This window comes from Canis aureus, chromosome 1 (assembly GCF_053574225.1).
Source record: "Canis aureus isolate CA01 chromosome 1, VMU_Caureus_v.1.0, whole genome shotgun sequence".
NCBI lineage: Eukaryota > Metazoa > Chordata > Mammalia > Carnivora > Canidae > Canis > Canis aureus.
The window spans coordinates 104086913-104111412 of record NC_135611.1 but is presented as its reverse complement, the minus strand read 5'-3'; the positions used below and the strand labels follow the sequence as shown (position 1 = coordinate 104111412).

Below are 24500 nucleotides of genomic sequence, written 5' to 3'. Positions count from 1 at the left end.
GCTCCAAATAGTCTACATGCCAAAGTGGCATCTTTTTGGGGAGACTTGGTCTGAATCCATTCAAGGGGCATTGGCTCAGCAAGACTCAAAAAAAAAAAAAAAAAAAAAAGCCATGCTTTCTCCACTGCAATGCGGTATGTGTTTGTTCGTAAGCCAAGTGACTTTCTGTGTGTGTCTGTGTTTCATCCATCTGTGAGAATACCACGTTATCGGCCTCCCTCCCACCAGCTCCTCTGTCACTCTAGATTCAGCCGCTTCACCCTCCGGCTCTTCCATCTCCCTCAGGGCATCTGCACCTGCTCTGGAATGGGCTGTCTTCCTCCAATCTTTGGGAGGCAGCTGCCCCTCGTCCTTGAGCACTGAACTCAAGTGTCACCCCCGGCTAAGGTCCTCTGTGACCACTCCACCTAAGACAGACCCTCAACATCCTCCACGTGTCTTATTTTGCTAGGCAGAAACCGCAGGTGACGGTGTTTGCATGTTCACCGTGTCTCCCTCCGATGTGTGCACTGAGCAGTGAGGACCTTGTGTCTTGTTCACTAGCCGAGTCCCCTGTGTTCCTTGGAATAAATGAGAAGGAAAAAGCTCCTCTTCCAAATCCAGGATGAATGCATTCCACCCTTGCAGTCCCCTAGAGGGCGGCCTACGACGGATGCGCCCGCAGGGCCCAGCCCCACAGGCCATCTGGAGTTGTTTTTGTGAGTTTGACTGAACTGCGCCTTTTAACCGCAGATTTAGAGACGACAAAGGTGGAAGCCAAGGTTCGGCCCTCGCTGACCCAAAATGAGATATTTTTATTGACTCCGGGGACCCCATGCTAGGCCCCCTAGGGCATGCAGAGGTTAACTGGGCCAGGTGGCCCCAGCCTCACAGAGCTCTGGCACCCCACAGCCGAGCAGGAACAGGTAGGGCATGCGTCCCATGTCTGCAGGTCACCGACACTGGGATCAATCAGCCCTGGCCTCCAAATCTTCCAACAGTGTGTTTGATCCCCACTATTTTAATCTGAGAAAAGGAGCGCAGTAAGAAAAAGGCTTCTGTATTCATTTATCATCATAAGGCTCCTTGCCTGGCAGATTAAAAATAGCCCGTTAAAATGCATGCGTACTGACGTGTTTTGACTTGGTCACGTATTTACCACAGCAGGGGATTCAGAAAGTACAGAAAAGGGGTAGAGAGTGAAAAATAAGTTTCTCACCCCTGCCCGAGTGCCGGTTGCTTGGTTCTCCTGTCCCTCTGGTCTGACCCGATTTCTTCAGTATCTTTCCAGAACTTTCCACAACATATTTTATACAATATTAGTATATGTTATGTGCTGTGCCATAATTAGCATGTATTAATGTGGAACCATCCTTGTGAGCATTTCACATGCATTGAGTCCTATAATCTACTCTTGGATATAATTTCAAATGATCGGCTAATATGTTTAAAATGGAAAATTTAGGGACTCCTGGGTGGCTCAGTGGTTGAGCGGCTGCCTTTGGGTCAGGTTGTGATCCTGGGGTACTGGGATGGAATCCTCCATCGGGCTCCCCACAGGGAGCCTGCTTCTCCCTCTACCTATATCTTTGCTTCTCTCTCTGTGTTTCTCATGAATAAATAAATAAAAATAAAATTTATCCATACTCAGGAAGGAGCTCCATTTCCACCCCTGTAGCCCACATCTCACTTTCTGCCCGCTCTTCAGGCCATTGCTTTTAGGGATCTCTTCTGTATCCTCTGGTGTTTAAACAAACATCACCAAATAGATGGACCTATTCTTATTTTTACATATTCGCACACGAAAGGTTAAATTCTCTTATACTGTTCCGTTCTGCATCTTGCCTTCCTCATTAAGTCCATACCCCGGAAATTTTTCTTTTCTTTCTTTCTTTCTTTTTTTTTTTTTTTTTTGGAAAATTTTCCATTTAGGTAAACAGAGCTCTTCTAATTCATTTTTTTAAAGATATACACATTGTTGCATTGTCTGGAGGTACCACCAATCCCCTATAGCTGGGGACTTGATTTATTTCCCATTTGATAAGAACTTTTAGCAGAAGAGTTTTACAAATCAAATAGATTTCCTTCCTCACCACCCCCTCCCAACAAATGCAGCCTACGTCTTAAAAACAGAAGACTCCAGTCTGTTTTACTTAAAGAGGATGAAAGTCACCATCTGTTAATCCAATCTGCATTACAGAGGAAAAGGAAAATCGGTCTCGTGGGCATGACATCTTTCAGATCCCATGAAGGGTAATTTCTGAGGGTCTTCTGCAGGCAGGCACTGGGAGGTCCTGCCTACTGAGGTTCTGGTTTGCAAATGACGTTTCTACTGAATCTAAGAAGCAGAGGAGGAATTTATGGGAAGGACCCTGAGTAAATCGTATCATGCATGGGAAGCCTAGACAATCAGGCTTAGGAATTTGGTGGGAAGCCAAGAACAGATAGCAGAGTGTCCCTAAAGTCATGTGTAACCACAGCGGGCTGGGAGGCTGCCACCGACCACCATCCCCACTGGACATTTCCTCCTCTCCACACTTGCCCAATGAATGATGCCTGCTCCCCTTCCCCCTACACTCTGAATTTCCCTGTCCTTGTCTCTTTTCCTGCCTAATCAGAGTCCCAAAATTAATGATAGAATAGAATCTAGGGGGTGAGGAGAACAGGAGGAAGGCAGGTCTGGCTCCCCTAGGCTTCCTAAAAACTCAGGCATCAGCCCCCACCACTGTACCTACAGTGACGATCTGCTTCCAAAAAAAGTGGAGGTTTAGATACTGGAAAGCCCTCCAAATATCTGGCATTGTCTATAGTGTTTATATAGGCTGACATCCTTCAAAGAGCACTCTGAGAAGTAGGGGCAGTAGACATCCGTCCTGACACCAGACACCAGGGAAATCCCTTCACAGAGCAGCAGCCTTGGAGGGCTACAGGGGTCTAACAGCTTTGACAACTATAACTTCCTATATATTGAGTGTTTCAGGTTTTTTTTTAAGCACTAATAGATATTCAGTTTTGCCAAATATTCTTTTTTCATGCATGAGATCATTATATGATTTTTTTCCTACTTGGCTCTGCTAATGTGATCCCATTAATGGTTTCTGAATTTTAATCATTTCTTTTTTTTTCTTATGATTTTTTATTTTTATTTATTTGAGAGGGAGTGAGAATGAGAGAGATCACAGATGGAGAGAAAGAGGGAGAAGCAGACTTTCCACTGAGCAGGGAGCAGACACAGGGCTTGATCCCGGGACCCTGAGATCATGACCTGAGCTGAAGGCAGACACTTCACCGACTGAGCCACCCAGGTGCCCCAATATTAGCCATTTCTTTTTTTTTTTTTTTAAGAAATGCTGATACTTTTTAAAAAAATATTTTATTTATTTATTCATGATAGACAGAGAGAGAGAGAGAGAGACAGGCAGAGGGAGAAGCAGGCTCCATGCAGGGAGCCCAATGTGGGACTCGATCCCGGGTCCCGGGGATCACGCCCTGGGCCAAAGGCGGCGCCAAACCACTGGGCCACCCGAGCTGCCCTCTTTTTTTTTTTTTTAAGATTTTATTTATGCATTCCTGAGAGACACAGAGAGAAGCAGAGACACAGACAGAGGGAGAAGCAGGCTCCTCGCAGGGAGCCCCATGTGGGACTCCATCCCAGGACTGGGATCACGCCCTGAGCCAAAGGTAGATGCTCAACCACCGAGCCACCCAGGCATCCCCAATATTAGCCATTTCTATATTCAGCCCTTATATATTGCATTTCTAGGGTAAATTCCACCTGGTCACAATATATTATTTTTGAAAATGCTGCTGGAATCTGTTCATTTAAGCTGGCACACTCCAAAAAACTGGGAGTTCCACTCTGAGCATAAGAAACTAAGGATGAGGGATGCCTGGGTGGCTTAGTAGTTGAGCATCTGCCTTGCCTAGGGTTGTGGTCCTGGGGTCCTGAATGGAGTCCCACATCAGGTTCCTGCAGGGAGCTTACTTCTCTCCCTCTGCCTGTGTCTCTGCCTCTGTGTGTGTGTGTCTCTCATGAATAAATAAATAAAATCTTAAAGAAAAAAGAAAGAAAGAAACTAAGGATGAACTATGATATATGATATATGATATATATATATGATAAATGATAACCATACTGAGTGTCTTGAAATGTGGCCAGTGGGGCTAAAGAACTGTACTGAACATTTTATTGATATTTAATTTAATCTAAAAACTGATATTTGGGACACCTGGGTGGCTCATGGGTTAAGTGTCTGCCTTTGGCTCAGGTCGTGATCCCAGTGACCGGGATGGAGTCCCACATCAGGCTCCCTGCATAGAGCCTGCTTCTCCCTTTGCCTGTGTCTCTGCCTCTCTCTCTGTGTCTGCCTCTCTCTCTGTGTCTCTCATGAATAAAATCTTAAAAAAAAAAAAAAAAAAGCTGATACTTGATCCGGTTAGATACCTTTTAAGTATGTTTGGACAACTTGGGCATATGGATTTACTTTTATAGCTATTTTATGAATTCCACCTAGATATGAAGCATCTATCTCCCTTGAAACCTTAGCAGGTAGGGTGAGAGCGACTTGTGATGGCAGCCACCATGGGCTTGGACAATTTATGAAAACCGAATAGACAGCCTTAAAATAGAATGTGGACCTAAATACCCAGAAACATCCCTCACTTTGTAAGATTTGAAACAAAAATGAATATGAATGGAGTTAATAGTTCTAATGAAGTGGTGGACCCAAGAGCCATATCAGTGCTAGCAAAATGGCAGAATTCATATAGCATCAAAGTTGCCCTGCAAGAGGGGCACCTGGGTGGCTCAGTGGTTGAGCGTCTACCTTTGGTTCAAGTCGTGATCCCGGAGTCCTGGCATCAAGTCCCTCATTGGGCTCCCCCCTCTCTCTGTGTCTCTCATGAATAAATACATAAAGGGCCCTCTATCCCTAAAAAAAAAAAAAAGTTATCCTGCAAGAGCTCCCATGCCTAATGTCTAAAGAAAACATGAAACTCCCTCAGCTACCCAAAGGACAGTTACAGCAATTAATCAAAAAAAGAAATCACAGGCTCTTCCCCTTCCCCTCATTAGATTTGAGCAGTCATTTTCCACAGTAGTACATTTTCTAGACACATCTGGTAGATGTCAAGGTACTAGAAAGGACGCTCCCATTCAAATGCAATTTATCTTAAGATACTGTAAATGATACTAATTTTTTTGTCCATTTGAAATTTATAAGTTGTGCTATAACAAAAAAAAAAAAAGAAAGTAAAAAGAAAATTCAGCGTCTAGATTGAGAAGTGCTCTAAATGCAGAATAGCCCCTGGATTTTTTTTTTTAATTTTTTTAAATTTATTTATGATAGTCATACAGAGAGAGAGAGAGAGGCAAAGACATAGGCAGAGGGAGAAGCAGGCTCCATGCACTGGGAGCCTGACGTGGGATTCGATCCCGGGTCTCCAGGATCGCACCCTGGGCCAAAGGCAGGCGCCAAACCGCTGCACCACACAGGGATCCCTGGATTTTTTTTTTTTTTAAGATTTATTTATTTATTCATTCAGAGAGAGCGAGAGAGAGGCAGAGACACAGGCAGAGAGAGAAGCAGGCCCCATGCAGGAAGCCCGATGTGGGACTCAATCCTGGGTCTCCAGGATCACACCCCAGGCTGCGGGCGGCACTAAACCACTGCGTCACCGGGGCTACCCTAGCCCCTGGATTTTGAAGGGAGTACAGGCCAGCATCATCACCATGGTCAACAGCTAGGTCGTATTGGGAAATATTTCCCCAAAAATGATGTAGGGGCAGCTGGGTGGCTCAGTCGGTGAAGTGTGGGACTCTTGATCTCGGGGTTGTGAGTTCTAGCTCCACGTTGGGTATAGAGATTACTAAAAAAAAAAAATATATATATATATTAGTAATATAATATATAAATATATATTAATTAATAAATATATTATATATTTATTATATAAATATACATAAATATAATATATAAATAACATCTCATTAATAATTAGTTAAACAAGTTATTAAAGTTAACCTACTTGTCTCTTTTTACTTTTTTTACTTTTTGTTTTTTTTAAGATTTTATTTATTTGTCATGAGAGACACACAGAGAGGCATAGACACAGGCAGAGGGAGTAACAGGATCCTCGCAGGCAGCTTGATGTGGGACTCGATCTGGGACTCCAGGATCACCCCAGGTCTGAAGGCAGCACTAAACCACTGAGCCACCCAGGCTACCGTCTTTTTACTTTTTAAAATGTAGCTACCAGAATTTTTTAAAAAAGATTTTATTTATTTATTCATGAGAGAGAGAGAGAGAGAGAGAGACAGAGACAGAGATATAAGCAGAGGGAGAAGCAGGCTCCTCGAAGGGAGCCAGATGAGGGACTCGATCCCGGATTCTGGGATCACTCCCTGAGCAGAAGGCAGACGCTCAATCGCTGAGGCATGCAGGTGTCCCTTTTTCTTTTTTTCTTTTTTAAAGATTTCATTATTCACTTGAGAGAGAGGAAGCACAAGGCAGGTGGAGGGGCTTTGAGAGAAGGAGAAGCAGGCTCCCCGCAGAGCGGGGAGCCTGATGCAGGACTGGATCCCAGGACCCCAGGATCATGATCTGAGCCGAAGGCAGATGCCCAACCACTGAGCTACCCGGGCGCCCTAGAAATGTTTAAATTACATTTGTGGCTCACATTATATTTCTATTGGATGGTATTTCTCTGAGGAAAGCAGAATTTCATTTGTAGGCTTTGGCACTAGATGGTCTGAGAACCAGAGATGCTGAGAACTCCGGAGTGGTATTTCTGAGCGTGGGTTTCCCATCATCGAGGCCTGGAGAACATTAGGGACAGTCAGCCTTGAGGATTCCTTTAGGCCAATCCAGTCCAACAAGTGCGGACCTGGCAAAAGTCCATCCTAGTGATACTTGGGTAATTCTATTAACCATACTTCTACTGACACCAACTCTTTAAGGGTTCTCAGACCTATTCCAAAGTGGAAGGGGATCCCCCTCCCAACAGCAAGCAATTCCTGGACACCAGCTACTGTCCAAGAATTCAAATCAATTCTGACATTATTTACCCAGAGAGAGTACCAGATTCCCCCAATTGTTTTTTTTTTTTTTTTTTTTTTAAGATTTTATTTATTTCTTCACAGGAGACACAGAGAGAGGCAGAGACATAGATAGAGGGAGAAGCAGGCTCCCTGCGGGGGCGGGGGAACCCCCATGTGGGACTTGATCCCAGGACCCCAGATCATGACCTGAGCCAAAGGCAGATGCTCAACCACGGAGCCACCAAGGTGCCCCAGATCCCAAATTAAAGGTTAGATCCACAAAGACTACCGCCACCGTCACATCACATGCCAGCTGCAAAACCCAACCTGTTGTCTGTGCTTCTGACCAATGGCTATGGATTGGAGGTTCCAACAATATTTTCCTGAGGTTCTTTTAAATTGCTTGAGCAGCTCACAGAAGTCAGGGGAACACGTAGGTTTAAAGGATATGATAAAGGATATTTATCAGTAGCTAGATGGAAGAGATACATAGGACCAGGTGTGAGGAAAGGGCGCGGGGCTTTCAAGCCACCACTTTATCAAGACATCCCCATGTCACCATCTCGGAAGGTCACCGAAATGAAGCTCTCAGAATCCAGCCAGTCCTCTCAGATTTTGCTGAGGCTTCATTAAATAGGCAGGACTGACTAACTCATTGTTAGCTGATTCCATCTGCAGCTTCTCCCCACGCCAGAGATCAGGGGAGTGAAAGTCCCAACCGTCTAATCACTGGGTTGGTCCTCCTGGCCACCAGCCCCTGCCCTTGGGTGGAGTCCAAAATTCACCTCCTTAACACAACAAAAGACACAATTATCAATCCTTCTCACAGGAAATCCCAAGGGTTTCAGGAGCTGTGATCCCGGATATGTGGATGATATGAGGAATATATATTTGATCATTGGACTAATTATAGATTTCTTACAAATCATACAGCAATACTCAAACATTCCTTAAAAAGAAAAAAAAAAAAAGGAAGTTCGGAGTGCTTCCTCTTCCATTTTCTTCTGTTCTATTCTGAATGTTCTGGTTTGTTCCATTGTTCTGGTCTGTTCCATTGTTCTATTTATCTAGATTTGTGCCAACACCACACTCACCCAATTATTTGGCTTCATAAGTAAGTCTTGTTTTTTTTTTTTTTTAAGTTTATTTATGTAAGTAATCTCTACACCCAACATGGGGCTCAAACTCACAACCCCAGAATCAAGAGTTAAGCGCTCTTCGGACTGAGCCAGCCAGGCACCCCTGCATTCTCATTATTGTGCAACCATCATCACTATACATTTCCAGCACTTTCTCAACAACCCACACTAAAACTCTGTATCACTTAAACACTAGCTCCCATTTCTCCCTGCCACTAGCCCCTAGTAATTACTATTCTACTTTCTGTATCCATAGGTTTTAATATGGGAGGTCTTGCATATAAGTGGAGTCATACAGTATCTGTCCTTTTGTGTCTGGCTTGTTTCATGCAGTATAATGTCCTCCAGGTTCATCTGTGTTGTAAGCATGTGTCAGAATTTCCTTCCTTTAAAACACTGAGTTTTGGAGCACCTGCATGGCTCATTTGGTTAGGTGTCTGCCTTTGGCTCAGGTCATGATCCCAGGTCCTGGGATTAAGTGGAGCATCAGGCTCCCTGCTCATCCAGGAGTATGCTTCTCCCTCTGCCCCTTCTTGTGAGCGTGCTCTTACTCTCTCTCTCTCTGTCAAATAAATAAATAAAATGTTTTAAAAAAGGGATGACTGGGTGGCTCTGTGGATGAGCATCTGCCTTTGACTCAGGGCGTGATCCCAGAGTCTCAAAGTCTCATGTCTTGGGATCAAGTCCCACAGTGGGCTCCCTGCAGGGAGCCTGCTTCTCCCTCTGCCCATGTCTCTGCCTCTGTGTGTGTGTGTGTGTGTCTCTCATGAAAAAATAAATAGAATCTTTTTTAAAAATCTAAAAAAACAAAACAAAAACAAAAAACACTGAGTTTTGGAACACCTGGAGCTCAGTCAGTTAAGCACCTGACTCTTGACTTGGGCTGAGGTCATGATCTCAGGGTCAATTGAGCCCCACATCGGGCTCCACACTGGGCATGCAGTCTGCTTGAGATTCTCTCTCTCTCTCTCTCTCTCTCTCTCTCCCCCTCTGCCCTTCCCCACCTCTCTCTCTTAAAAAAAAAAAAAAAAAAAACTATTAAAAAAATCCAATCCCCACTGAGTTCTGGGGAAATACATTACCCAGCAATATGTGACTAGTACAGAGATATGTAGATGCTGATGAGTTGGAGAGGGAATACAGGAAGCAAACATGATAGGTGACAGGACTTGATGGTGTCCTGGATGCAGGACTTGAGACTATCAGTGATGACTTAGCATTCTGGCTTGTGCAACTGGATGAGGGCTGGTGATACTCACTGATAGTGTGTGCTGCATTGGGAATGACAAGGTCCTAGAGCAAAGGTCATCAGTTCATTTGGACTTTTGTGTCATCCAAGTGGAGGCACAGCAAGTGCCTGGATACATACATCTGGAGCTTGGAGGAGAGATCTGGGTTATGGTCTATCCCTGTGAGTCATAGCAGAGGTGACCAGGAGTTTCTCCCAGTTTCTTTCCTCTGTAATAGAAGGTTTATCTCGACATAGAGATATCTCAACATATCTCTCTTCAGTTTTCCCCAACCGAAGACTAGATCCCCCAGTCTCCTTTACAGCTTTGCGTGATCATGCAGCTAAGCTCTGGACAATGGGATGTGTATAATTTCAGGATTACACCATCAAAAAGAAGGAATCATGCCAACCTCTCTCTCTTCCCCTCTTCCTCCTGGAGGCGATGCCAACATAGTGGTATGATCTGGATCACATGCTGGATCCCAGGCAGAAGTCCTGTTGAAGATGACAAAGCAACAAGGGAGAATGGTTCCTTGAGACCGTGGAAGTATCATATCAACCTTGGATTGCTAACTCTTGGACTGCTACAAGGGAGAGAACTGTATCATTACCTTGCCTTGGCCTGCCTTGTCTAATACGGTAGCCATTAGCCACATGGGGCTATGGAACACTGGACATGTGTGGCTAGTGTCACACCTTGAAATTTTTGATGTATTAGATTAAATAAAATATGTTGTTAAAATTAACCGTTTCCAGGATGCCTGGGTAGCTCATTGGTTGAGCATCTACCTTGGGCTCGGGTGGTGATCCCAGGGTGCTGGGATCAAGTCCCGTATCCAGTTCACCATAGGGAGCCTGCTTCTCTCCCTCTGCCTATGTCTCTGCCTCCCTCTGTGTCTTTCATGAATAAGTATATAAAATCTTTTTTTAATTAACCCTTTCCTTCTACATCATTTTATTTTATTTTATTATTTTTTTAAGATTTTATTTATTTATTCATGAGAGACACGGAGAGAGAGAGGCAGAGACACAAGCAGAGGGAGAAGCAGGTTCCATGCAGGGAGCTGGACGTGGGACTCGATCCCAGGTCTCCAGGATCAGGGCCTGGGCAGCAGGCAGCACCAAACCGCTAAGCCACCTGGCTGCCCTCTACATCATTTTAATGTGGCTACTAGAAAATTTTAAATTGCACACATGGCTCATATTATTATTATTATTATTATTTTATTGGTCAGCCCTGGTTTCCAGTTACTGATATTTTGCCTTTGCTGATCTAGTATCTTCACTAGTACATGGGTCATTTACCCATTGGTTCCACCCAAAGCCAGGCGTATATGGGATCCCCCGGCAAGAGTGGGTCATGAGAAGAGCAGGGGCTCAAGGAAGAATTTTGAGGAACTCTACTATTCAAAGGACCATGAGCTTGTAAGAGAGTCAGAGAAGGGACCCAATGTAGCAGAAGGAAAACCAGGAGAATGATGTGCCATGTGATCCTAGAGGACAGTGTTTCGGGTTGGAAGAAGTTACCAATAGCATCAGTTACTTGAGAGATCAGAAAGTTAAAAACTGAAAACAAAACAAAACAAAACACAACACAAAATTGTTCAACATGGTAGGAAACTGTATTAGTTTGCTCGGGCTGCCTAAGAAAGCACTATGGACTGGGTGATATAGAAATTTACGGAATTTACAGAAATAAACAGAATTTATTTTCTCATAGTTGTGCAAGTTAGAAACCCCAGATCAGGGACGTCTGGGTGGCTCAGTGGTTGAGAATCTGCCTTTGGCTCAGGGCATGATCCCAGACTCCCAGGACTGAGTCCCACATCGGGCTCTGCATGGAGGCTGCTTGTCCCTCTGCCTATGTCTCTGCCTCTCTCTGTCCGTCATGAATAAATAAATAAAATCTTTAAAAAAAAAAAAGAAAAAGAAAAAAGAAAGAAACCCCAGATAAAAGTGTCTTCAGTGTTGTTTTTTTCTGAGGTCCCTCTTGCTTGGCTCATAGACCATCATCTCTTCCCTGTGTCTTCACACGGTCACAGTGTGGCCGTATTAATTCCATTGAACTGTACATTTAAAGATGGTCTAAAAAGGGGCTCCTGGGTGGCTCAGTCAGTTAAGCATCTGCTTTCAGCTCAGGTTGTGATCCTGGGGTCCTGGGATCGAGCCCTGCATTGAGCCCTGCATCAGGCTTCCTGCTCGGCTAAGAGTCTGCTTCTCCCACTCCCTCTGCTTCCCCCCACTTTCATGCTTTGTCACACGTGCATTTGTGTGCTCTCTCTCAAATAAAAATCTTTTTTTTTTAATATTTTATTTATTTATGACAGATACAGAGAGAGAGAGAGAGAGGCAGAGACACAGGCAGAGGGAGAAGCAGGCTCCATGCACCGGGAGCCCGATGTGGGATTTGATCCCGGGTCTCCAGGATCACGCCCTGGGCCAAAGGCAGGCGCCAAACCGCTGCGCCACCCAGGGATCCCAAATAAAAATCTTTTTAAAAAAGATGGTTAAACAGTAACAGTTAACAGTATGTTATATGTATTTTTAGGACAATTAAAAATAACTATTATTTCTTGAAAGGTCAGAGAAAAATTCTTTGAGTAAGAGATACAGACTATCCAGAAAGAGGAAGAATAGTAATAGGAATAGCAAGGCTATGAGTAAAAGGATGTATTTAAAAATCACACAGCTAAGAAGGATTGACATGAAGTAATTGCTAGAGGAAGGCAGTCCTGGAAATAGAGTCAGGTCTGTGGTTTTAGGAGATTGAGGGGCTTCCCAGAGGCCGGCTTCTATCATCTCTCAAGTAAAGGAGGCAGGTCATAGGCTGAGAATGGGTTGGGCTAGAGGCAGAAAGTGTGTCTGAGGTGGAAGAGGATAAAAATAGGGCACTTGTCACCATGGAAATGACAATGAGTTGACCAGATGATAGCAGCAGGACTGTGGGCAATGTTGAGAGCAGTGGAGTTCAGCCATCATGTATTCACGGTGGAACCACTCCATCTGTAAGGTGATTTTCTTTGGGAATGCCCAGTTGCTTAGAGACAAGCTCAGGGGGAAAAAATACAAAACAACAACCTGCCTTTTTTCTTCTCCCAGACTGGGGCCAGAGGGCCCCTTACCAGAAGGGCAGGGGTGCCTGAGTAGGGGTTAAGTGTCCCAACTCTTGATTTCAGCACAGGTCATGATCTCAGGATTGTGAGATCCAGCCAGATCTGGGTGGGGCTCTGAGCTCAGTGGGGAGTCTGCTTGAGATTCTCTCTCTCTCTCTCCTCACCTGCATCTCCCCCTTCTCTCTCTCTAAAATAAACAAATAGGGATCCCTGGGTGGCGCAGCGGTGCAATCCTGGAGACCCGGGATCGAGTCCCACGTCGGGCTCCCGGTGCATGGAGCCTGCTTCTCCCTCTGCCTATGTCTCTGCCTCTCTCTCTCTCTCTCTTTCTCTCTCTGTGTGTGACTATCATAAATAAATAAATAAATAAATTTTAAAAAATAATAATAAAATAAAATAAACAAATAGATAAATCTTTTAAAAAGAAGGGGGGGCAGAAAGGCAAAGGAGTGTCAGATGCATAACATGGCAAGAGTGTTATTGAAATGATGGACCATGGAGGAACCCCTGGGTGGCTCAGTCAGTGAAGCATCTCCCTTTGGCTGAGGTCATGATCTCAGGGTCCTGGGATGGAGCCCTGCATCGGGCTCCCTGCCCAGCAGAGTGGGCTTCTCCCTCTTCCTCTGCCCCTCCCCCTGCCTGTGTATGCACCTGCGTGTTCTCTCTCTTTCAAATAAATAAAATCTTGAAGAGAAAGAAAGAAAGAAAGAAAGAAAGAAAGAAAGAAAGAAAGAAAAGAAAGAAAGAAAGAAAGAAAGAAAGAAAGAAAGAAAGAAAGAAAGAAAGAAAGAAAGAAAATAAATGATGGACCATGCAGTCATACCCAAAGGAAAGAGGATGGGCTGAGGCGGGTTCCTATCAAGTTAAGAAGATATGATAAACTTAGGGATCTTGGGGAGAGGACATCATCCTGGGTTATCCAGGTGGGCCCTAAAGCCAATGGTAAATGTCCTAATATCCTAATAAGAGGGGCGGGAAGATCAGAGACAGAAGAGGAGAAGAGTAGGTGACATAACAACAGAGGGGAGACCCTGGAGTGATGAGGCCACAAGACAAGGAACCCACAGTTACAAAAAGCTGGAAGGAGCAAGGAACCCATTCTAAGAAACTTCAGAGTGAGTAAGGCCACACTGATAATTTGATTTCAGACTTTTGGCCTCCAGGACTGTGAAAGAATAAATTTCTGTGTTCTGAGTCACCAAGATTGTGATGGTTGTTACTGCAGCCCTAGGAATCTAATACAGGTGTATAGTAGTACTGTCACACCTTCCCCTGGGGTTACATTAATTCTCTGATTGTTCTTCAAGAACCTTGATCTTCTAATACCCCATAGGTTCCATTCTGGTTAACCACGTTTATGATGTAATGCTGATAAAACTTGAAAAGCAGGAAGGAGCAGACTGATACGCGGTAGGTCTTATTGAGACAGACACATGCCAGGGCATGGGAGATAAACACCATGAAAATTGGGGAACTCGTCACCTCAAGGAAATTACTGAGAATCAGGTAGTCTGAGGACAGTGGGAATATGCCATCCAGATGAAGTTACTACATCTCATTCGCCACAACAAATGAGATAAAATCTCCAAGAGGAGGTATTCCTTAGCCTGCTTGATGCTCACGTAGAAGGCACTCATAAATACTTGATGAATTAATGCAAATTTCAAATGGACCCGGAGTATGGAAAGATCTGTGTGATATTGATAAAACAGAGTTCCCTAAGACCCTTGTGATTCCTGAGTGGCAACGGTTAGAGGAGAATCTTTTTTATTCAACATAAGCCACTTTCAACCATACCTGAGTTTATGCTAATGAGATGAGTCTTGGTGAGCCCCTGGGTGACTCAGGACGGTGGGTGGTTGCCAGAGAAATCAATCCCGTGGTTGGAAGGTCGGACTTTTCAGCCTTAGTCCCTGACCTCCTGGTAGGAGATTGAGCTTCATCACCAACAGCCAATGATTTAATCAACCATCCACTATGGGAATTTCCGTAAAAGTGCTTTCTTGAGTTCTGTAAGCCACTCTCTAGCAAATTATGGAACCTTAAAAGGGGGTTATGGGAAACCCTGATTTATGATCAGTTGATCACAAGTATGGAACACCTGGGATTTGATCTGGAATCTGAATGGGGGGGGTGTCTTGTGGGACTGAAGTTATGACTGCATAACTTCAGGTCAAGAGGGTACCCAGATTCAAACAGAATTAAATCTGTTTTGAAGATTTTTGGGGTGCTTGGCTGGCTCAGTCAGTAGAATATACAACTCTTGATCTTGGGGTTGTGAGTTCAAACCCTGTGTTGTATGTAGAGATTACTTAAAAATATAATTAAAAAAAAAATCATTGGGCACTCAGTAGTTGGTGTCTAGAGGGTTACAGATTGGTTGTTGGTGTGAAAAAAAGCCCCACACATTCAGTGTCAGACACAGTGGGAGTGAAAAACAGCCCATAATCTGTATCCAGGTGAACTCCTCCCCAAAAGCCTCTATTATAGAGAATGCTGTTAATCCATCTGGTGGATCAGATGACCTCACTGTGGCTCTCCATCAGCCTCCCCAGTGCTGGCTCGACGGGCTCATGAGCAAAGTCTATACATGGATTTGCCTCACCAAAGTTTAGCCAGCTGTGTCACTGATAAAGGCCTGTCTTGGTGAGCCCCCAGTGTGGTAGGTTTCCTAGGGAGATCAGCCAAATATCTGGTCACCTGAGAATTATGCTGGGCTCCCTCTATCATGAATTGAGCAATGACTTTTTCCTCCCTGGAATAATTAAATCTGGGTTGTTATTTGCTTTCCTTGCCTTACCCACTCCTGCCAACAGCAGCATCTGTGTACCCACTGAATGGCCCTATTCACCGTCATGTTGACCCACACAATATTGCTTCTGATCAAGAAACTCCGTTTATTAGGAAGTCGGTGGGCAGGCCCACGAACTCCATTAGCCCAAAGCAGCGAGCTTCACAGAACAGAGGTACAGCCTGTTTGAGATTGCATTATGGTGCCAGGTTGAAGACAACATCCTTGGTTTTGGGTGCTGCGTAGGGTAAACACTGAACCGGGTTCACATGCTAGGTGCCAGATCACACAGACCCAGGAACCCCAAGGTATCACTTCTCAAGATCACACCCGATGACTCATTCCTTACATTTGTTTCCCCTTTTTGTTACCCTGAACTCTGCTGTTTGGGGATTTTGGCGCCTCAAGGAAAACACTTCCCTCAGAGAGCAAATTGTGTGAGTGAAGGCCACCCCTGGACTATTTGGGGTATCTCAGGAGTGCCACGATGCGGTCAGGCAGAGAGGGTAGTCGCCTCTTTGATGACTATGGTAGGAAGCAGGAGAGACAAGCCTCTGCACTGGGGGGCCAAGGAAGTGTGTGAATAGAACCTGGGGACCGCGCTGGAGAACCTCCAACTGGCTCCATGTCCTGACTCAGCAGGCAGGGTGGGATGCCAGGCTCATGGAGACCCCTTCCCCTAAGCAGAGCACAGAGTGGCTGAGAGGGTCTGTGCCTATCCCTTTTGCAAGGGCACAAAAGTGGGCATGCACGCTCCTCATCCCTCCTCCACCCCCCCATACTGCCTAGCTCCCGGCTTCCAGGCCCCCCAGCCCCTCCCACCTCCGTAGGGCACGCAGCCTGGTAGACCCGGCTCACGGACCCCATCAGACCACCCTACTCCGTCGCGACGCGCGCGTCTTCCACCGTAGGGCTGAGGCTCAAAGCCTCCTTAGTTGTCTTCCTGGGAGGCACCCAGCGGCAGCAGCGCCCGGTTAGCTCAGCGTCGCGGAGCATCCGCAGCCGCCACCAGGCCCCGCCCAGAGGCAGCCGAGAGCAAGGCCTCGCCAGGAACGACTGCAGAGCGCGGTGAGTGAGCACGGCAGGCAGGGAGGGACCCAGGCGTCCCGGTCCCCGCCCCTACCCCGGGCAGGCTTCCCGACCTTCACTTCTGCTTGCTTCTTGACGCCGTCGATCAGTTTAGGGCTCCAGAGCGGCCCTGAGAAGGGACCCCGCAGCCCCTCCCTGTTCTGGGCCTCGGGCAGACCCGCTCCTTGGGCCCCTCTCTTCTTGCAGAAACCTGGAATCTGACGCCCCCCTGCCCCCCAGCCCTGTCCTCAGGAGCTTCTGAGCCCCTCCCTCTATCCGGGAGCCAGGAATGCAGGCCAAAAATATCTCTCCGTTCCAGACCGAGGCGGCTCGGCTTGCAATCACATCTGAGCGGATGAAAACCCAGGAGTCTGCGCTTTGATCGCTCGTTGCGCCAAGAGCCTGGGCCCGCAGCCTAGGCGTTATTTGGAACTTGGGAGTCCGTGCCTCCGACTCCCACTGCCCTAGATCCAGGCGTCTAACGACAGCCCTGCCCCTGCCCCTGGCCCCACCGACGGTGACATCTGGGACCTGGGAGTCCCGCCCACCGATCCCTAACACCGCAAATCCCAGTGTAAATGAGGATTTGGGGACCCAAGAGTCCGGGACCTCAGCCCACAAACCTCTTAGAGCCTAGGGATCGGCAGCCTCAACTATTACCCCTTTCCGAGACCCAAGAGACAGAGAGACCTTAGCCCACAGACCCCATTAAACTGAGAGGCCTGGTCTCCCACCCTGCTGCCACCCAGAGGTCCAAGCTTGCATCCATCCTGGAAGAGTGGGGCTGGAGCGGACGGGGAGGGGAGGGGGCCGGAAGGGAGAGGAAGAATTGAGTGAGGTGAGACTGGGGTGGAGACCTGGGCTGGGGGCTCTGTCCTAAACAGATGCTAAACAGACGGGTTGCCGTGGCAACGGCCTTCCTGGGCCTCGCCTGGAGACTGCGCTGGGGCCGAGTCGGGGAGGGCAGCCCCCAGGAGCCCCCACACCGCCAGCTGTTGTGTCTTCCTGTTTTGTCACCACGGCAACAGTGACCTCAGCCTTCCACCCCCACCGCCGGCTGGGCAGAAGAGCCTAGGTCCGTTTCTCCCCGGGAGGGGCGTGGTCATTCATCGGCCCCGCCTCGGGGGTGGGGCTGGGATACCCCTGGTCCAGGGAGTCTCAGCCCGAAACCCCGCGCTCCGGCCGGGTCCCCGGCCCCGCCCCCGCCCCCGCCCCCACCCCAGCCCGCCAACCCCACCCAGTAAGCAAACCCAGTCTGCAGCTGCCGCCTCTGCTCTGCAGCAGCCGCCACAGCCGAAGAGGTGAGGCTGCCTGCGGGGACCCCCCGGCGCGGAAGCTGCAGTCAGGATTCCTGGGCGCAGGGGGAGGAGAGGGGTGGGGTCCCGAATGTCTGAATCTCTAGAAAGACTGGGCATGGATCAGGACTCGGGTTCTGGAGAGGAGAGTGCTTGAGACGTGCACTCATACAGGTCATCCATCTGAAAGAGAAAGGAACGGGGGCCCAGACTCCTGGGTCTGAGGGAGGAGGCGGGACGGGGGGGGGTGCTGGACTCCTGGGTCTGAGGGATGAGGCTGGGGGCCTGGACTCCTGGGTCTGAGGGAGGAGGGGCTGGGGGCCCTGACTCCTGGGTCCGACGGAGGAGGGGCTGGGGTCTGGACTCCCAAGTCTCAGGGAAGAGGGGCTGCGGCCTGGGCTCCTAGATCTGAGAGCCAAGAGGGATGGGGACTCCTATGTGCCCTGGTTGAAGGGGGCTGATACCCAGTATGACAAGGTATCCAGGAGGGGAGGAGTTTGGGTTTGGGAAAGAGAGTACCCTTCCCCGGTCCCCACCCCTCCATTCTGGGGACAAAATTCGAACTCTGGGCCTGGCTGAGACCCAGCATCGTGTTCCCTAAAGCGAGGACGGCTCAGGGAAGCTGATATCCTAAGGCCGAGAGAAGCCAAGGCTGAGGCCAGCGTCCTAGGGTTGCCGGTAGCGGAGGTTGGGGTTTAGGGACGCGATTCTCAGTCTGAGTGATGGGGTGTGGTGTTCGGCCTGGAGGTGGCGAGAGACGATGGGGCGTGGCCGGGGGGGAGCCCTTAGCTGCGCAGGGAAGCCGAAGGGGTGTTTCCTCTCCTTGGCAGTCTTCGGCGGTGCATTCCTGAGTTCTGACCTCAGGCGGCGGCTGGAAGCCGGGCGGGTGGAGCCGGGCCTCTCCCCTCCGGGCGGGCGCAGCGCAGCCCACCTCCTTCCTTGGGGCACTTCTGGAATTGTGACTCGCGTTCTTACCCCTTCCGTGCTCGGGACCGGCAGTACCCGCTTTCTACAGTGTGCGAGTGTAGGCTGGTCCTGACTTCCTCCTAACGGGTTTTCGAAGGGCGTTGGGGGGTGGGGGCGGGAGGCGGCCGACTCCCGCCTCCCCCTCCCAGGTGGCCAGCCGCCGCCGAGACACCTGACTTCCGAGGGGTGGTGGGAGGTGTGGCTACTAGCCTTTGCACTGGATTCCGACACCGCAGTTTCCGGCTTGGGGTGGGGGTGGGGGTGTTCCTCTAGGCAAACCGCGGGAGCCGCTCGCTCTCAGAGACCCTCTTGGGGTACAGGCTCCCAGGCCCCGCTCTAGGGACCCAGAAGCCACATTTTTGAAGGACCTAGAAATTCAGGTCCTCCTAGGTTGCCCCCCCCCCCCCCCGTCTCCTAAATCCACGAGGGGGGCGGGCCATCCCGGAGGTCCCAGCACCGCCTTCCGGACCACATTCCAGATGGCTGGGCCGACTCGAAGCCTTATAAGGCACGGAGACGCCGCGCCGGGCCTGGCCGCCGGCCTCCGCAGCCACCGCCCAGGGCCCTCCCGCCCGCGGCTTTCTCGGGCCGGGGCAGGGTTAAGATCACCCACACCCACGCCGGCCTGCGCGCAGGGCGTGCACTTTCACCAGCTGCCCTCCGTTCCCGCCCCCGCAGCTTGGGGACTGGGGAGGAAGAAGGGGCGGGGCTTCCCTGAGGTCACCTCCCGGACCCCTCTCGACGCGCCGCCAAGTCCCCGCCCTGGCTGGCCCGGCGCCCGGGGCTGCAGGGCCAGGCCGAGCGTCCTGGGCGAGCCCCCGCGGCGGGCGGTTGGTCGCCTGGGTCCCGGGGGGCGGGGCCGGGCTTGGACCCGGCGCTGACTCTCTCCCGCCCTCCTGTGTTCCGACTAGCCTTTTCCCGGTCAGCCTTGCACCACCTCCGGAGCCAGATCTTTCTCCGTCGGGGTTCTCCGCAGAGACCGCTGGTGAGTGAGCCTGGACTCCCGTGCCTGAGGGAGGAGAGGCTGGCGTCGGGACTCCTGGGTCTGAGGGAGGAGGGAGCTTCCCACCTAGACTTTTGGGTCTGGGTGGAGCACCTGGGGGCCTGGACTCCTAGATCCTGAGAGAAGGACCTGGGAGTTTGGTTTCCAAGGAAAGAGACCCAGACACCTTTGTACCTGAGAAAGAAGTGTGTCCAGGAACTGGGCTCCTGTGTCCTCAGGGTCTCTGCAGGGACAGCGGGGCAAGGTTAGAGCCTCTTTTACTGCCCTCCTGTGTGTCTGACCCTGGAAGGAGGAAGTTTTTTTCCCCCCTGTGGCTAACAGGTCTTATGAGCTTTTTAGGAGTGGCAGCTGAGATTAGATGTCCTAGGGAGGATCTGGACACCTGGTCCGGAAGAGGCTGGGCCCTCTATCCCTAAGGGTCTTTAGGACAAGGAGGCAGAAGGTGTAGGTTCTAGAGGATACAGAAGAAAGAAGCTGATTTCCCAGACTACAGGTGTCTGGTGTGCCCAAGGCTGAGGGCCCAGAGTCCTGAGGTCTGAAGCTATGTTAACTGGACGTGAGGGATCCCTGGGTGGCGCAGCGGTTTGGCGCCTGCCTTTGGCCCGGGGCGCGATCCTGGAGACCCGGGATCGAATCCCACGTCGGGCTCCCGGTGCATGGAGCCTGCTTCTCCCTCTGCCTGTGTCTCTGCCTCTCTCTCTCTCTGTGACTATCATAAATAAATAAAAATTTTAAAAAAAATTTATATTAAAAAACTGGACGTGAGAGGCGTGGAGATTTCAGTGGAAGGGACTGGGGCACTGGACAGTTAAGAATCTGGAGCGCTGAGTTTCTTGAAAGTCAGGGAATTTGGAGATTGGACTCCATGGTGGGGGGGCACAGGCAGGTGGAAGTTCAGTGTCCCTGGGTGAAGTGCACCAGCCCCAAATCCCAAGTGGGATTCAGATTTGAGGGCGTGGGCTCTTGATCTCTGAGGTTGGGGGTGGGCGTGAGAAGATGGGCTCCTGAGACCTCAGACCCAGTTCCTCAGACCCAGGCTGGGAGGTTGGAAGCTCTGATTACATGTGGGTCCCTGAGAATGTTCACATGTGGAGGTTGGACTCTTGAATGTCTGGAGATTGGAAATGCCTGTGAAAGAAGGAAGATCGGTGCAGAGGCCTGGGTGTCCAAAGGGAGGAGGTGGAGCCCTCTGAAGCAGAGCTCTTATTCTGATGCAGCAGGGTTGGGGAGGTTTTAGAGGGGAGTCTTGATTTGCTGGGTGGCTGAGTCCGTGGGGGAGGGAGGGCAGCTTTGAGTGTCTGGCGGGGAAGAAAGATAGATGGTTTTATAGTCACTGGGTTGCAGAGAGAGGAAAGGAGAGAAGCAGCCTAGACTCTGGGGTTCTGACATGGGAGGTGGAAAACCTGAGTCCAGAGGAAGGAGGGGGCTGGGACCTGGGTGACCACCTCATCCCCATAGGCCCACAACTGTCCCACTTTGAAGACTGAAAAGTTGGCCCCCTGGGTACCTCCCAGCTAGAGTCTGGGTTACTTTGTCCAGGAGGCAGGAAGGGCGGAGAGCCTGGATTCCCACATACGGAGCCCTCTAAGGACACTTCCTTTCCCTTCTTCCCAGCCATGCCTGTGACGGTGACCCGCACGACCATCACAACCACCACGTCGTCATCCTCAGGCCTGGGCTCCCCAACCATCGTGGGGTCCCCTCGGGCGCTGACCCAGCCCCTGGGCCTCCTCCGTCTGCTGCAGCTGCTGTCCACCTGTGTGGCCTTCTCCCTGGTGGCCAGTGTGGGTGCTTGGACCGGGGCCATGGGCAACTGGTCCATGTTCACATGGTGCTTCTGCTTCGCTGTGACCCTCATCATCCTAATAGTCGAGTTAGGTGGCCTCCAGTCCCGCTTCCCCCTGTCCTGGAGAAACTTCCCCATCACCTACGCCTGCTACGCTGCCCTCTTCTGCCTGTCGGCCTCCATCATCTACCCCACCACCTACGTTCAGTTCCTGTCTCATGGCCGCTCCCGGGACCATGCCATCGCCGCCACTGCCTTCTCCTGCATCGCTTGTGTGGCTTATGCCACCGAAGTGGCCTGGACCCGGGCCCGTCCCGGAGAGATCACCGGCTACATGGCCACCGTGCCGGGCCTGCTCAAGGTGCTGGAGACCTTTGTGGCCTGCATCATCTTCGCCTTCATCAGCAACCCCTCCCTGTACCAGCACCAGCCGGCCCTGGAGTGGTGTGTGGCCGTCTACTCCATCTGTTTCATCCTGGCGGCTGTGGCCATCCTACTGAACCTGGGGGACTGCACCAACATGCTGCCCATCTCCTTCCCCAGTTTCCTGTCGGGCCTGGCCCTGCTCTCCGTCCTGCTGTATGCCACGGCTCTGGTTCTCTGGCCGCTCTACCAGTTCAACGAGAAGTATGGTGGCCAGCCCCGTCGGTCGAGGGATGTTAGCTGCGCCGACAGGCACACCTACTACGTGTGTACCTGGGACCGCCGCCTGGCTGTGGCCATCCTGACAGCCATCAACCTGCTGGCTTACGTGGCTGACCTGGTGTACTCGGCCCGCCTGGTTTTTGTTAGGGTTTGAGGCTCCCACAAAGGAGGCTCTCGATTCCCTTTTGTTGGCAGAGGTTTCTTTCCTGAGTTCTTATTTCTTCTTCCTGGCTACCTCTCTCCTACCTCTCTCATTTCCTTCCTGATTCGTCTTGACGCCTTCTGTTTCTTTACTCCACTCTCCTGTTTCCTCTTGCTCCGTCTTTACCTATTTCTGTTCCTTGCTTCTTTTTCTGGTCCTCGTTTGTTTTCTCACCTGCCTGTCTCCTGGCCACCTCTGTCCCAATTTCTCTTTTATGATTTCCTTGGGAGCTCTGAGACTTCTTTCTTCTCTGCCCCTACTCCACTGCCTACCCACACCCCCTGCCTCCGAAGGTGCTGAGCTCCACATCCCACACCCCTTTCTGCAGCTGTTCATACCCTGGGCCTCCCGAGGGGTCTCATTGCCAAAGCATGCAAGCCCGCCCTGCTTGTGCCTTAGCTGGTGTGTACGTGTGTGTTGGGGGGAGGGGATGGATAGCTAGGGATGGGCTCCATTTCTCCTGGTGGAGGGGGGTGTACATTACATGTCCCCTTAAGATTAAAAAAAAAAAAAAAAATCTGGAGGCCAATGATTTCCAGTGGGCATGAGGCTTAAAGCACAGACCCTGGGGCCCTGGGCCCTATCTTGGCACCCAGCCTCGCCAGAGACTGGCTCCAGGATTTTGGCTAAGCTTACTAAAAATCCATTGCCCAGAGACCATCATAAAGGAAGAAAAGGGTGGATGCTTTCCATCCCAGCTGCTCTCTGGGTTATTGAAAAAGTGGCTGGCAAAGAACTGTATGGGCTTAAGGACAACTGTCTGAAGTATTTATGGGGGGCAGGGATGTGGCTCTTCTGCCTCAGTGTTAAAAACAGCATATACTGCCTTTGCTGGGAGAAGAGGATGGCCACTGCCGGCCTTAAAGGCAACGTCAGCCTGGGTTTGTTTATCTTTTCCTTTTCCGTCATGAGGGCAAAACTTACTGGGTGGCCCTTATCTAAAAGGAGAAGTTTCTTTCTCAATGTCTTTTTCTTGGGGGTGGGTGGGTGGGGATTGCTGTTGCCATAGTCAGAGGAACGAACTGCATTGCTCGAACTGCATTGCTCGAGTGTGGTACACACACACACACACATACACACACACACACGTGTGTTTCTGCATGCTAGTTGCTTCCTGTAGCTGCTTCCTGCTTCTCGGGACTCACATGCATAACATCATATATATAAATGTATAAATATATATTTTATTTTTTTTTAAATTCCCTGGAGCTTTTGGTTCCCATCAATCCCTGCTGGGACTTGTCCATTCCCTCACTCCCACATCCATAATTTTTTTTTTTACATCAATATAAAGATGAAAGAAAAGCTGTGTTTGCTTTATTGCTGGGGAGGGCTCCAGGAGAGGGGGCAAGATCTGGATTCTTGGGTCTGGTGGGAGAGGGGGCCTGGGGCCAAGACCAGTTTGGCCTTTGGATCTCCCAATTTACTCTCACACCAGGAGAACAGAGTTAGGATTAAAATGAATAAGATTTATCCCTCCCTGGAGTCCCAAGAGCACTTCAGAAATACAGTGAATACTGTACAGTGTTTCTATAGAAATACTCTACACTTGAGTGCAACATCTCCTCCCAAAATTAACTTCTCAGGTTCCCCATCTCCATAACAGGCTCTCAGGGTTGAGGACCCAGGCAGTGGTTCTTTGCATCTGCTGTGTCAGTTGCTCACTAGACACTGTCTGTCCTTCCTCACTGTCCCCTGGTCCAGGCTCCTGACCCAGCTCAGGTATCCTTTTGTTTGTCCTGAACTAGCACTCCAGCCCCCTCCTTGACTAGCTCACCTCTTGCTCACCCTGGCCCCAGGGGGAAGCTTCTAGCACCCAGGTCTGACAGTGACCCCTCCCCCCCACCTGCTCATATCCATATCCGCCTACAGGTAATACTGCATCTCCTCACTCTGGGCCTCCAGGATCAGACCCTACCTACACCCCCACCCTCAGCTCCATCTTATCCTCAGTTCTAAGCTCCCTGACACAACTGGTCCATAGAAGACCTCTATAAACAGCAAAGGAATCATTACCTCCTGCAAAGAAGCTCTGTCCCACAGGAGGTTCTGTTGCTTGTTTCTGCAGCTCGAGGAGAACCACAAATACATAGACACAAATCTGCAACCATCCCAGGGTCATGCAACTCATGTTCTGCACTTAGATCCGCAAAAGCAACTGGGAAGAGATATGTCGAAGGAGGGAGGGAACCCCTCCCCTCCCCCGCCGAAGAGAGGGAAGGGCTAGCTGGAACAGATGCACT

The 24500-nt window shown here is 49.8% G+C and overlaps 1 protein-coding gene across 3 annotated transcripts; it reads left to right on the top strand.

Moving 5' to 3' along the window:
- Positions 1-16137: 16137 nt before the first annotated feature.
- MYADM (myeloid associated differentiation marker) lies at positions 16138-23562 on the top strand. Of its 3 annotated transcripts, none has more exons than XM_077915909.1 (3): positions 16138-16360; positions 19533-19606; positions 21239-23562. In XM_077915909.1, the coding sequence occupies exon 3, from the start codon at positions 21241-21243 to the stop codon at positions 22207-22209; it is 969 nt and encodes a 322-aa protein (XP_077772035.1). In that variant the 5' UTR covers positions 16138-16360; positions 19533-19606; positions 21239-21240; the 3' UTR covers positions 22210-23562. The 3 variants fall into 3 exon arrangements, with proteins under 3 accessions (XP_077772035.1, XP_077772025.1, XP_077772045.1); XM_077915899.1 differs by lacking the exon at positions 16138-16360 and adding an exon at positions 17576-17661; XM_077915919.1 differs by lacking the exon at positions 16138-16360 and adding an exon at positions 18655-18679.
- Positions 23563-24500: the final 938 nt, after the last annotated feature.